Source organism: Belonocnema kinseyi, chromosome 9 (genome assembly GCF_010883055.1).
Source record: "Belonocnema kinseyi isolate 2016_QV_RU_SX_M_011 chromosome 9, B_treatae_v1, whole genome shotgun sequence".
Taxonomy (NCBI): domain Eukaryota; kingdom Metazoa; phylum Arthropoda; class Insecta; order Hymenoptera; family Cynipidae; genus Belonocnema; species Belonocnema kinseyi.
Window position 1 is genome coordinate 89646470 of NC_046665.1, and position 13260 is coordinate 89659729.

At 33.0% G+C, this 13260-nt stretch overlaps 1 protein-coding gene across 1 annotated transcript in view; it reads left to right on the forward strand.

Moving 5' to 3' along the window:
* The first annotated feature begins 5397 nt into the window (after window positions 1-5397).
* LOC117180633 overlaps window positions 5398-13260 on the forward strand; it is a 14889-nt gene continuing 7026 nt past the window's right edge. Inside the window, exons 1-3 of the mRNA XM_033373123.1 lie at window positions 5398-6571; window positions 6727-7053; window positions 12773-12946. Of these exons, the coding sequence (XP_033229014.1) occupies window positions 5748-6571; window positions 6727-7053; window positions 12773-12946 (1325 nt within the window). The 5' untranslated portion in view covers window positions 5398-5747. The remainder of the gene's footprint in view (window positions 6572-6726; window positions 7054-12772; window positions 12947-13260) is intronic.

Below are 13260 nucleotides of genomic sequence, written 5' to 3' on the forward strand. Positions count from 1 at the left end.
ATATATATACTTTAAAAAAGGGAAAAGATCAGAAACAGGACGAGGATCCTATTAGGAGCGGTCTTGTGAAATAGTATTTGGAATCAGATTTCAAAATTATATATGCACATGCTTACATGTTTTTTTCATGTTACTGTGAAAGGTAATTAATAATTCTAATTTTTATTAAAAAATGAAGTAAGAACTATTTCAATGTTTTAATTAGAATAATTGTATAATGCTTTTGATGTTGTGAGCTGAATAATTCAATACTAATTACCCGGGTGCAAATTGAAGTCGAGGGCTGGCCAGTCTACGGCTAGAGAGCCCGGCTTTAAGTCGAGATCTGGCCGGGGTTACTGGTCGGAATCCGACCAGCATCGTCACCCTGAGGTAGCCAGCGTCCGGCCATGGAGCATCGCCGGGAGCTGGTCGGGATCTGTCCGGGAACTGGCCGGGAGCTGGCCGGGGATTTCGACCATGGCCCGGACAAGATTCATTGCTGCTTTACTAGATTTGAAAAATTTGCGTTTCAATTGTATGAAGAGCATCTGTCACTGAGTTAGGGGATCAATTTGATTCTTTTTTACTGTAGAATTGGAGCATATTAATGTATGAAATTCCACGCGCGCAGCACACAGGCAACATTAACTATTTTCACGTAGTCTTTGAGAGACAAAAAAGATTTTTAAAAAATATATTAAATGATTGCGAGTATTTTGACTTCAAATGTTAATTGTACTTGTTTAGAGTAAATACATATATTATATTTTTAAACGTCATATTACAAATAAAATTTCTAACGTTACAGGGTATCGAACCTACATATATCTATACCTAAATCTAACGCCTAGCAGTCGGGAGTGCTACCCACTGCGCTAAACCGACAAGTTGAAACTCGTTGAAAAAGCCATCCTCATAAGCTGCAGTTCAGAAAAGTTAAAGTACCAACTTTTGAGTACTCTTTTTCTAATTATTTATTATGATGCGGCGTTATGTAAATATAAAATACACGAACTTTTAACAGGAATATCAGTGAAATACTTTTAAAATAAATCATTTAAATCGATTACCATTTTTCTTCGCGTGATATTTTGTTTTTTCCCATTTTAGACTATTTTACAAGTTTTTACAATGACAGGAAATGTAATTATTTATGAACATTTAAAATTTTTAACGAAGGGACTCAGAAATTCAATCGTGAACGTTGAAAATTTCTTAATGATAAAAGTTTTTTTACTTTCGTGTAAGGTTTGGTTTTTTGGTCTTTTATACTATTTTACAATGTTTAAGATTGATATAAAATGTAATTTTTTCTGAACATTTGCAATTTTTCGTAAAGATGGAACTCAGAATTTTTTAATTAAAAAAAAACAGTTCGAATTTCAAAAAAATGTCTTCAAATTTTTGTCACAAAAACCATGGTTTGAAAGTCCGAAGTCTTAACTTGATCGATATTGCGTAGGATTTCTGCCTTCATGGTTTGGAGAGTTGATCTACTGTCGGTAAGGTACAATCTCTGGTGATATAGCAGATATATTTAAAAATAATTACTTGTACCATTTACACCTAGCTAAAAATTAGCGATTCTCTTGAATTAAGATTTCTTATTCTGATCCCTCTAATAGCTTAATTGGAAAAGCACCTGACCGGAAATCAGAAGTTTTTTGGTTCGATTCCCAATGGAGTGAAGATGGAGTAGGATCTTTTTTCAAGAAATAATTTTAACTTTAACATTTGTACTGTGAAGAAAATATTTACCCAATATATTTTCACGCGTGGAACATCCATGCGGGTATACACATACATTTTTTAATGGAATCCGAGAAAGTAATTAAGTTATAAACAAAGTTAAACAATTTTAGTATTGCCAATCAGCGCCCGGTCAGCTACCGGCTGAACATACGATCATAAGATTTGTCTGATCAGAGCGCAGTCAGCCCCCGACTGGGGTTTTGACATAAATATTATCCAGTGAGTCCTCGACCAGCGCACGGTTAGGCTCTTAAAAAACAAACATAGCCCGGCCAGTCCCCGAACAGAAACCTTGTTGTACCAGGGCTAACCCGGGCTCTTTCCACACGGGTAATTTTTCTTACAATATTAAATTATATAAAGACTTGATTTGAGTTTTCGTATCAAGCAAAATGAAAAAAGAAAATCCATTGAAGAATTTGCTTTTCAACTTCAGAATAATTGTTGAAAATAATTAGTTTTTTTTTAACAATTTAAAATGTGTTTTTAATGTATCGATTGCCTGGAACTAAAATCAAGAATCCAACGAACAAGTTTGGACAACCACCATAAAATACTCCTATTGCAATTAAAAAAAAATTTCTTGCATTATAAATCTTTAGGCAAAAGTAAAAAAGAGGACAGAAAAATGAGAAGGAAAGAAAGCAAATCTCCTTCCTTCTCTTTGTTTATTTTTTTCGTACTTTTTATTTGTATGATTATCAAATTACAATAAAAGAATATGTTGTTAAGTAGATATTTATCTATTACACTCTTATAATTGTTTCAAGAACACAGAGTTCCTTCGATAAATTTGGTTAAAAAACCTGTTTAAATACTGTTACAGAAGTTGTATCTTTCATCTGTATCTCTTGGTAATAAATACGATTATTAAGAAAAAAGAAACATTTATAAACTCAATTATTATTCAACTGCCGTCAAATATTACTTATACCAAAGTTATATTATTTTAATACCATTGATTCATAAATTAGATTTAATCTACTAAAATTAAATTTTTTTTATATATAAAATTTGTTCACGAACTAAAAAAAGACTCACAACTGACAGAATAAAAATATTTAGACCTCTATTTTTAAAAAAAGTAATTTAATTACATAAATGGTGTTTTAATATCAAATTTTGGAAGTTACCTAAAGTTTGAAAAATATCTACGGTGATGATATTCTTAAATTTATTAAAAAAATATGATTTACTTTCTAACTTAAACATTTAGATGTTTACCTTTGACTTCGACAAACGCCGACAATCTGACTCGTGTGCGCAAAGTTTTGAACTTAGACCGTCGACTGAGTATTCGTTTAATTGCCCAGATGTTAAATTTATCAAAATCTGTGGTTCATGACATTATGACGGAGCATTTGAACATGCGCAAGGTGTGCGCGAAAATGATCCCAAAAGTGCTCACTGACGACCAGAAATTGCGGCGAGTGGAATTGTGCCAAGAAAATTTGAACATGTGTGAAAGTGACCCCCAATTTTTGAATAACGTAATCACAGGTGACGAGTCGTGGATCTTTGAGTATGATCTCGAGACAAAGAGGCAATCTTCCGAGTGGCACACGCCGGCGTCTCCTCGCCCAAAAAAGCGAAGAATGAGCAAATCCAAAGTGAAAACGATGCTCATTGTCTTTTTTCACATCAAAGGCATCGTCCATCATGAATTTGTTCCTCCTGGACAAACCGTCAACGCCAAGTTTTACGTGCAAGTACTCAAGAGACTCAAATGAAGGGTCAATCGGGTCCGACAAGACCGGCCGGCATCCCAACGCTTCCGCAGCCGCCCTACAGCCCAGATGTGGCCCCCCCCCCAGACTTTTTTTTGTTTCCTCGTCTGAAAAGGCCGATGGAAGGCAAGAATTTTGAGACGACAGAGGGGATCCAAACAGCATGCAAAGCGGCTTTCAAGGCTATTCCGGAGAATGGCTTCCGTGACGCCTTCAATGCTTGGAAATCGCGCTTGCAGCGCTGCATCGACGCAGAGGGAGCCTATTTTGAAAGTTTTTAAAGAATTGTGACGAATGGCTCAATACATTTTGTTTAATCGACTCAGTCCTATTACTTTCCGCACAAACCCTGTATCTTCATCTTATCTCAGTCGCCGTTTGATTGCTAACCGTGAACTATTCGCTGGGCCCAATTACATCGGCGAGCCTAGAGTAAGCCTGCTCAGAAAGAGAGTGGCCAGATTCGCGTGGCGCAGAAGCCGCAGGGTCTTCATATGTGCCACTGCCAAAAAAGCTTTTGCGCCGACGCGAAACAATAACGTGTATCGCTCATTATTTTTATTTTCCTCTGTTTAATTTGTTTAGATACAAGTTAAAATATACTGAAAAATATGATCTATAATATCCACGCAATTAGCAGTAATAACCGCGCTATAAACGAGCATATTTTAGAGCCAAAAAAGTGATTTGAAATCATCCAGAAAAAAATGTGTTTGGATTCTATAAACGGTTTTTCCTATACCTATAAATTTAAATCTCCAAAGGAATCTTCAGGGTTATTGGGGCAGTAACTCGCAGTAACGCCACTTTCAAGTGATAAAATACACTTTATTTTCAATTACAAAAAACAGCCACTAAAAGGATATTTTCGGGAAAAATCTAGCTGAACCGACCGGTATAAATGCCTTTAGATAATGAGGCTGAAATATAGCATTCAAAAACTCAACCGTTTTGAAACAGTTTGGCAGTAGCCAATTTGACAGACATTTTTTTGCAGGCCTGGTGGCGCCAGGCCACTTGCTTTAATTTTAAGACAGTATAGGATGCACTTTATGTTAGCAATAGATTATAAAATACTATATTACATATTTAGCAGTGTTAGAAACGTCTTTAGGAGAAAATCAATTTTTGCATGACGAGTTGTGAGACTATGAGCGGACATGGTTTTTGAAATCGTCTTGCGAACAATGAGCGAAGCGAGTGATGTACGATATAAGATTTGAAATACGCACTTTATGAGACTGCAAGACTGTCTGAAAAGTTCCGTTGCGAAAACATACGGCCGACGTGTCAGTCATCTGTTTGGGCTGTGATTGGTAATGTTATATGGCTCGAAATTTTATATTTGGTTCGGATTGAACAAGAATGATTTTAAGATTCTCAGACACTTAGGGTATAATTTTCTGTACAATTTTCTAAGGGGCAGTGTGAACCAAAATGGTTGTGTTAGATGAGTAACGGGCAATATTGAACATTAATCACGGGCAGTATGAAATGTTGCAATAAAAGCATTAAACGATGAATAATAAAATATGTATTACATAATACTTATACTTATATAAATATCTACACTAGGAGAGTAAGATTTATTGCAGAAATCTACCGAATTATTACGCAAAATATTGTAAAAACATATCTGGGAATACCGATTACCGCCACTCGTGACGTGTTATCAATATCAATATTGATTACTTTAATCAGCCTTTTTGTATCATTACATAAACAAAAACTTAACCAATAAGGAAAATATTGTTAAAACATTTCCAGAAATAACGATTGCTGTAATTCTCCGCCTACATTGGAAAATGATAAGCTTAATCAATTCAATGACATTTTTTAACACGTCAGGAAGGCGAATCCTCCAGTAGGCAGAATATGTATAAAATTTACTAGAATATACTCTGCAAACACTTGCAACCAGTAAAAGTTGTAAAAATTTCAGTAGAGGACTTTTGAAAGTAAGCAGTTAAAAATTGCGAAATAAAAAAAAGGATTAATTTTACTCCTGTAATTAGTTTGAAAAAGTTTAAAGATGGATAAATTTAGGAAATTCAGCCACTTTTGAAAACACTTTTGCGCTGACGCGATTCTTATCCAATCTCATATTTAAGCTAGCTTATTTTCGAAAGACTTACTCTATTCTCGCCGGTGTAACTGGGTCCTCTCGCAATAACGTTTTTCGCTTATTATTTTTAATTTCCTGTGTTTATTTTTTGAAATAAAAGTTTGAACTATACTGAGCGAACTATACATAATATCCACGCGATTATCAGTAATAACTGCGCCATGAACGAGAATATTTTGGAACCAGAAAAGTGCCTTGAAATCATTAAGAAAAAAATGTGTTTGGATTCTGTGAACGGTTTTTCCTATACCTATGAATTTAAACCTTCAAAGGAATCTTCAGGGTTATTGGGACAGTACTTCAATCTGAAAGTGAGACTTGTAAAACGAAACTCATCAGAAGTAAAAAAATTAAATTTTTTTATCAAGATGTTACCGAAGAAAGGAGTTCAATATAATTTTATCAAAGCGTGTGGATTCTTTGAAATAGAACTTGGCCTCTACGAGAAAATATTTCCAAAAATTTTGACATCAAAGGAGACAAACCTAGTTCCTGAATGCTTTCTGTGTCAAAAAGATCATGTTCTCGTTTTTGAAGATATGAGCCTTCAAGGATACAGGGTGCTGGATAAGTTTCAGTATCTTCAGCTGGATCAGTTTTTAATTATTGTGAAACATCTTGCACGATTTCACGCCAGATCATTAATTTTTGAAGAGAAGAACAGGGAAACAGTCATGCAGTTGTGTCATGCAAATGAAGTTTTAATTAACAAAAATGATGGGAACTTAAAATCAAATCTGAACAAGCGTTTTAAAAATGTAACTTCTATGGTGGACTTACTCACTGATATTGACTTTGGAAAGAAGGAGGAATGCAAAGCTAAAATTTCTAGGATTTCTTCTCATCATTATGAAAAGTCTGCTTCTTCAACCAAGTTCAGAAATGTTTTGTGTCACCGTGATTTGTGGAACAGTAATATCTTGTTCAAAAATAATGAAAATGGAAACGATGACCATTGTTGTTTCGTCGATTTTCAACTGGCAAGGTGAGCTTGAAAAATAACTGTTTCTAGATTATTTTGGATTTGGGAGTTATAATTTTAATTCTTAATCTTCCTTTAATTCTTGCAAGCACAAATTTTTTCTAGATATTTTATAATTTTCTACATTAAAATTGCTAATTCTTGTTCATTCTTTTTAGATACTGTCCTCCTGCCTACGATCTACTATATTTTCTCTATTGTACAACCTCAAGGAATTTTAGAAAGGAACACTCCACTGAAATTTTATTTTCGAAATATTATGACACTTTGACTGAATCTTTGAAAGAAGCGAAAATAGATTTAAGTGCAAGTTTTTCTTGGAATGATTTCATAGAGTCAATGGCAGAAATTAAATTAAGTTGCATGGTACATGGCTTTTCAATCATGTCTATGTGTTTTCTTGGACCTGATGCATCAGTTCAGATTAGAGATGAATCAGTGTCGGCGTCTCAAATTGTGTGTGAAGAATTTAGGGAAAATGAAAAGTACAGAGAGAGAATGCTTGATAATATTTTAGATTTGTATGATCAACTTATGAATTAATTTTCAGTCATACATTTTAAAATTTCTGCATTGTACAAAGTAAAATATTAAGTTCTTGAACATTTAATTGAGATAGCAATGTTTGAATTTTATTTCATTGAGGCATTCAATATAATCCTAAATTATTATCAATTTGCGTTTTTATTATTCGATTCAATAAATTTACGGTTTCAGTAGCCAAATTGTTTTTAAATACTGCATGGCATAATGTTGATAGTGCAGTGGTGACATGCAAAATTTGTACTACGTAATAGTATGGTCCAAAAAAAGCTTTTCTCAAAAAGTCCAAAGCTTTTCTATTTTTTCAAAATGTTTAAATTGAACAATTCAAAAAAGTCGTGAAATGATTTTTATCTTTGAATTAATGTTTTTTTAAAGAGCAACAAATGAATAAAAAATCATGTTGTCTATTACTTAGAACATCTACTATAGTTATAAGAATGGAATGTAAAAGCACTTTTTATTTGAGTGTTTTACGTCTATAGACAATTATATTTATTTTTTATTTTTAGAGATTTACATTTGCCATCATTTATTGATACATAACATGGCTAGAAAAAATTCATAAAACTTACCTCACTACATATTTCAGTACCAACGCATATTTAATAAGTTTTCTGCAAGTTTTGTATTAATGAAAAAACCGTTTTCTAGTTATTTTAATTATAAATTTTTAAATACTTTTCCACACGCTAAAAGCACTTTTTGTTCTTGCAAAAAATGTATAGTTTCTACAAACTATTGAAGAAAAAAATATTTTTTATTTATGTATGTAAAACGTTTGTTAACAATTTAATATTATACAGTGAATAACTATATGGCAATACACAAGGAAACTGATTGACAGCCATTCATAATAATGGTTTAAAATTTTTTCTTTATATATTTACTGCAAACCCTGATGTATTCGATAATAACCACTGCTAAGGTAAGAAACTCGCAGTTTTTTCAAATTCTTTAAACTATTTTGAACTAATTCATTCAAGAGAGGAAATACTGATTTAAGTCAACAAAAAAAATGGTTGAAACCAATTATTATTGTTCAAAACTACCTTCTGCTATATTTATTCTAGATAGTTTTAGTTTCAAATAAATATTTTATCTTGAATTTATGTTATTAGGATGTGGGTGTAACAAAAAAAAAATACTTTTTAATTAACTGAAGTTTTATTTTGTTAAATGTAACAGAAAATTATTACAATTCTTCACAAATTGAAGTTTAATTTTCGAAATTTCCATGAAAATTTCGTAATCATATAAAAAATTTCCGAATATATAAATTTCGTAAATTACAGATAGGGTTGCCAATAGAAATATCGAAAATTTCGTAAAATGGTGCGTTACTGTTATAAAGTTATAACACACAGTAAAGAATTTTAAGAAATCAGCAATTTTAGATTTTAAATGAGAAAATTGATGAAATTAAGATTCTGGCCTACTCGCTTATATTTTTTAAATAATTTTACTTCTTTGCTAATTTTCCTTTTTCCGTTTTTCCGGTTCTCTCTTGACTTTTTTTTCATATCGTGCGATTTTCGGCTTCAAATTTTGATTCTCGTTTAATTAAAAAAATTTGGAAACGCTATAACTCTGAGAATTTTCTTTTTATAAAAAAAGTCATAACGATAAATGTTTCTTCTTTTTAATACTACAAATATCCGTGCATAGAATTTTCAAATTCAGAAGAAAGTGGTCTCAAAAATTTTCAAAATGCGCTCACTTTTTGAATTTTTATCAAAAAAGGCTGGTTCACGAACTCGTCCTTTCTTTTAGGACCTAAAAAAGTATGCCAAAGATGAATTTGATTCGTTCATTTTTTCGAGAGTTATCGTGTGAAAACCTGATTTTCGGAATCAGGGGGTCTTGAAACGTAGAGATCCATTGAAAAAGTGTGATGTCAAATTTCCGACAAATCTAATACTTTCTCAATCATAAATGATGAGAATGTAAAAAGAATCCAACGACCAAATTTGGACCACAAATTACAATAAAAAAAACGTAAAAATAAAAGTGAAAATAAAATTTCCAATGACTCGGTACTCATGCAGTACCTTATCAAGGCACGAAAAATGTAAACAGGTAGAAATTTACAGAAACGAAATACAGAAAGTAAAACAAAAACAAAATGAATGAAACAACATCGTTAAATGAAATTAATCATACTAGCATAACTTTTATTTAATTTATCTAATTCGGTTTTTAAATTATTAGACAAGTTTTTTGTTTTTTAATATAAGGCATTTCCATGAATTCTTTCTTTTTTCATTACTTTCATTATGGAAAGTTTAAACATTATCCCAGTCAAACTCATGGTCAACATGAAAAAATTCCTTTGTATAAATCGAATGAAAGAGAATCGTTTCACGTGAAAATCGAAAGAAAAGAATCGACTCTGCAAGAATCGATCTTAAAAAATCGATACTTTTAAAATGATTGTATTTGTCTTGTAATTATTTGTTTAAAATTAATTATTTGTTTTGTAATTCCTGATTTAGTCTCCTTTCCCAAATAAAAGCACGAGAATCTATTCGTGAACATATTTATTTTCTTACAGTTCTTATAATATCGATATACTGATAATTAGGTATTTTCACTTCAACCATCAGCTAACTTTACTTTGTTAAAACCTAAGGGGAAAACAATAGATCAAATGCATGGAACCAAACTTTATTTCTGTAATATCTTTGTAATTAATAATCATTATTATAATTTTATTATTTCATTAAATACTAATTAAAAAATAAAAGCTATTTTTCAAATACACTTATACAGAAGAAAATAGCTTTCACAAAGATATTAGCAGAATAGGGCAAAAATGAACTGAATCTCATGGACTTAGTCCTTTGTTTTCCCCTCAGCAATCTAAGAAGTGAAGTTAGCTGTTGATTAAAGGGAAACTGCCTAATACTGATATCTCCTACATTTAAACCTGAAAAATGAACATTTTAAATCAGATCAGAATTGAAATAATAAAAGCAAGTTTCAGTGCTTTTACAGTATAAACTTAATTATATATGGATTTTTTGATCTCATAATTGCCATTCTGATTTTGATAAAGAGTGCAAGAACAATAATTATTGACAATGCTCAGGTGAAAGCCGGCTTCGATAGTCTTTTGTAATGTTCTCTCAGCTTAAGAAAAGTCGTTCAGAAGGTACAGAGTTTGCGACGATAGAAAGGTATTTGATTGCCATAACGCAAAGTGTTGGGTAGACGCATTTACATTCTTTCAACCAATACTGAAGTAAATCAGCTTTCCGGTCCAGTTGAAAGTGCCTTTCTTTAAATCGAGGATCCAAAATCTTGGAAAATGCCATAATGTAATTTTTTATACGTGCTGGAATCTACTTGAAACAGATTTTTTAAACGTTCAACCAAAGCAAGTGCGGTAGGTGTTTTGAAGGATGTCGATTGTATTTTTCAAACAACTGATCAAAGGAATTACTTTGCTTATTGTTACAATTTTTTCGCCACAGACTTCCCTCTTAGCTGTCTCAAGAGCACCAAGAACCTCGACCATTTCGTTCGCTATCTGCAGTTTCACTGCAGTTAAAATATTATGCGACTCCGGAATACTTAACAGAACTAAAGCAATTTCCTTCAAATGTGAAATAAATCTTTTTAGCATATTGTAAATTGGTTTTCAAGGTGTTTCGATGCTTTGAATCAATTTAAGTGGCGTAAGCTTCCTTAATGCGTCAGGAGCAATAGTTGAATGTTTGATGTAGGTTACTATTTTTTAAATATTTTTACATAGATTAGATGAGCGAAACACCATATTTGTTTATTAAACCAAAAAGTATCTCTGATAGCTTTTTTATGTTTCCAGCGTTGTCAAACAAATGCAACGGTTTTTCCTTCATCTATATTCCAGTTTCCTAAGATCTTTCGTGCCCACTTCCCTAAAACTTTAGAAGTATGCCGTTCATATTGTTCCGTTACACTAAACATGGTGGATCGTAGTTACCCTTGATTAACGTAATGCGCAGTCACACCAAAATAGCTCATGGTGTTGTGCGTGTCGGTCCATGTATCACAAGTTATTGAAAAATGTTTAATCCCATTAAACTTCTGTTTAACGCACTCTGGCAGATACTTATATTTTTTTGATTTTCATCGTAATCGCTTTTCTGCCAGGTACTGTGTATAGCGGCAAAGTGGTTTTCATACGATGTTTAAATCCCTAATTATCAACGGTCTAAAGGATTAACTAATCCTTGACATTCATGAACAAGATAACATTGGTAATTTGCCCTGCTTTCGTACCTGCATCTGAAGAGATTTATTTTATTCAAATGTAGAAATATGCAGTTTATTAAGTTTATTAAGTTTATTAAGCATTTCATCTCACACTACAACGAAACTTGACATAGGATCAGGTTCGCGAAATTTACACAGGCGTAAAAGATGAAAAAATATTCCCAGTGGGCAAAAAGTTTGGCGACGTCTTCACGACATCTTTACGACACCTTCACGACTTTCTTTGTCCATGTCGTTAAGGTGACTTTACGATATCGTAAATAAGTCGTATGATCTGACGATGTCTTTACAATATCGCAAAGACATCGAGACGACATGGACATAGGATGTCCTAAAGATGTCGTAAAGATGTCGTAACAATGTTGTAAAGATGTCGTAACGATGTTGTAAAGACGACGCCAAATTTTGTGCCCACTGGGTTACCTAAATGTATATCAACTTTGGTTTGCTAGTGAATTGAGTCAGAGTGCAAGTTGGTGTTTAAGTGTAAGTATAAGTGAAAAAGGCGACTGTGGATTCGGGCGCTCATTATTAATTTGAGTAACGTATGTATATAAGTCAATGTTTAAAAATGAAAAATTAGAAATCCAAAAACCTTGTAAAAAAATGTCCACCTTTTATTTTTTCTGTAAGAAAAAATTTGTTGAAATGTCAATATTCAAGAATATTCAAAGTTTTTGAAAATTTGTATGGATCTTCGAAACTTTTTTTAATTTAAAATAATTCAATTCACTTAATTTTGAGATATCATAGTCGCTTTTATTAATAAATGTTATGAGAATTGGTTTATAGCCTAAATGACGGTAAGTGGTGGTCTATTGATTTTTTACAGTGTAATTACCACAATTGTAAGAAAATAATACATCGTCATTTACATCTCAAAACAATTTTTATCTATCAAGCAGTACAAAAAGACATTTTGAATTTATCATTTTTTAGCTATTTCTCGGGTTTTTGGTCAAGATTAGAAAACAGTGAATGGTCTAGGTATCCTACGCAGATGCAAAATACATCAAATACCTTAAAATGAGTTTACTTGTTTGTAGGAATTGTCCATTGTGGTGGTAAACTTACCAGTCGTAAAATATTAAGTATAACCTGAAGATGAAGACTTGTAAGCGTTATAAGAAATCAATAAAAAAGTAATAACTAGAAAAATCTCAGCATTCTTAAAATACTTTATGTGTACACATGAATACACATTAATACAGCTCACGAAACTCGCATGTTCCAATCTGAGTTCCAAGTTCCTTTGTGCACCTTTGTGTATATTCGCGAGGCGACAGCACGATCAACAGACCCCTGTTTTCTACGTGCAGCAATTTTCCAAATGGTTTTCCCTCTGGCGACATTGAGCCTCCATGAGAAAGAACTAATCGGAAAATTGTGGCATGCAAACAGATGTAGGCTGCTTTCCGTTTACCATCCGACAGCCTCCGTGAATGCGTACAGCAATATGCAGCCATGTTTCTGCGCGGCAGTCTGCGTAGCCGTCGTCTTTTTACGCGGAAAGGCGACTGCGCATTGCTGTGCGCATTCGCGGAAGCTGGCGAACGGCAAACTGAACGCAGCGCTGTCTGACTTATGAACTGTGAAACACGAAGTACTACAAGGCAGTGATCCCAGATCTGAAACGAGACGTGGTCCAATACTATGACACGTCTATGTCCGTGTGAATATGGTAGGAGACGATGTAAATGCCTGGGTTGCGCGCGCAACCCACTTCTTCTTTTCTGAATTTGAAAACTCGAAGTTGCACGATTGCCGGTCGGAACACTTCGGCGGTTCTATTTATATCTCTATCTGCTTTGAAATAAAAAGAAGAGATTGGGATTTTAATATTTTCAGATTTCGATGCTGGGCTGGCGATTCTTATGATCTGAATACTT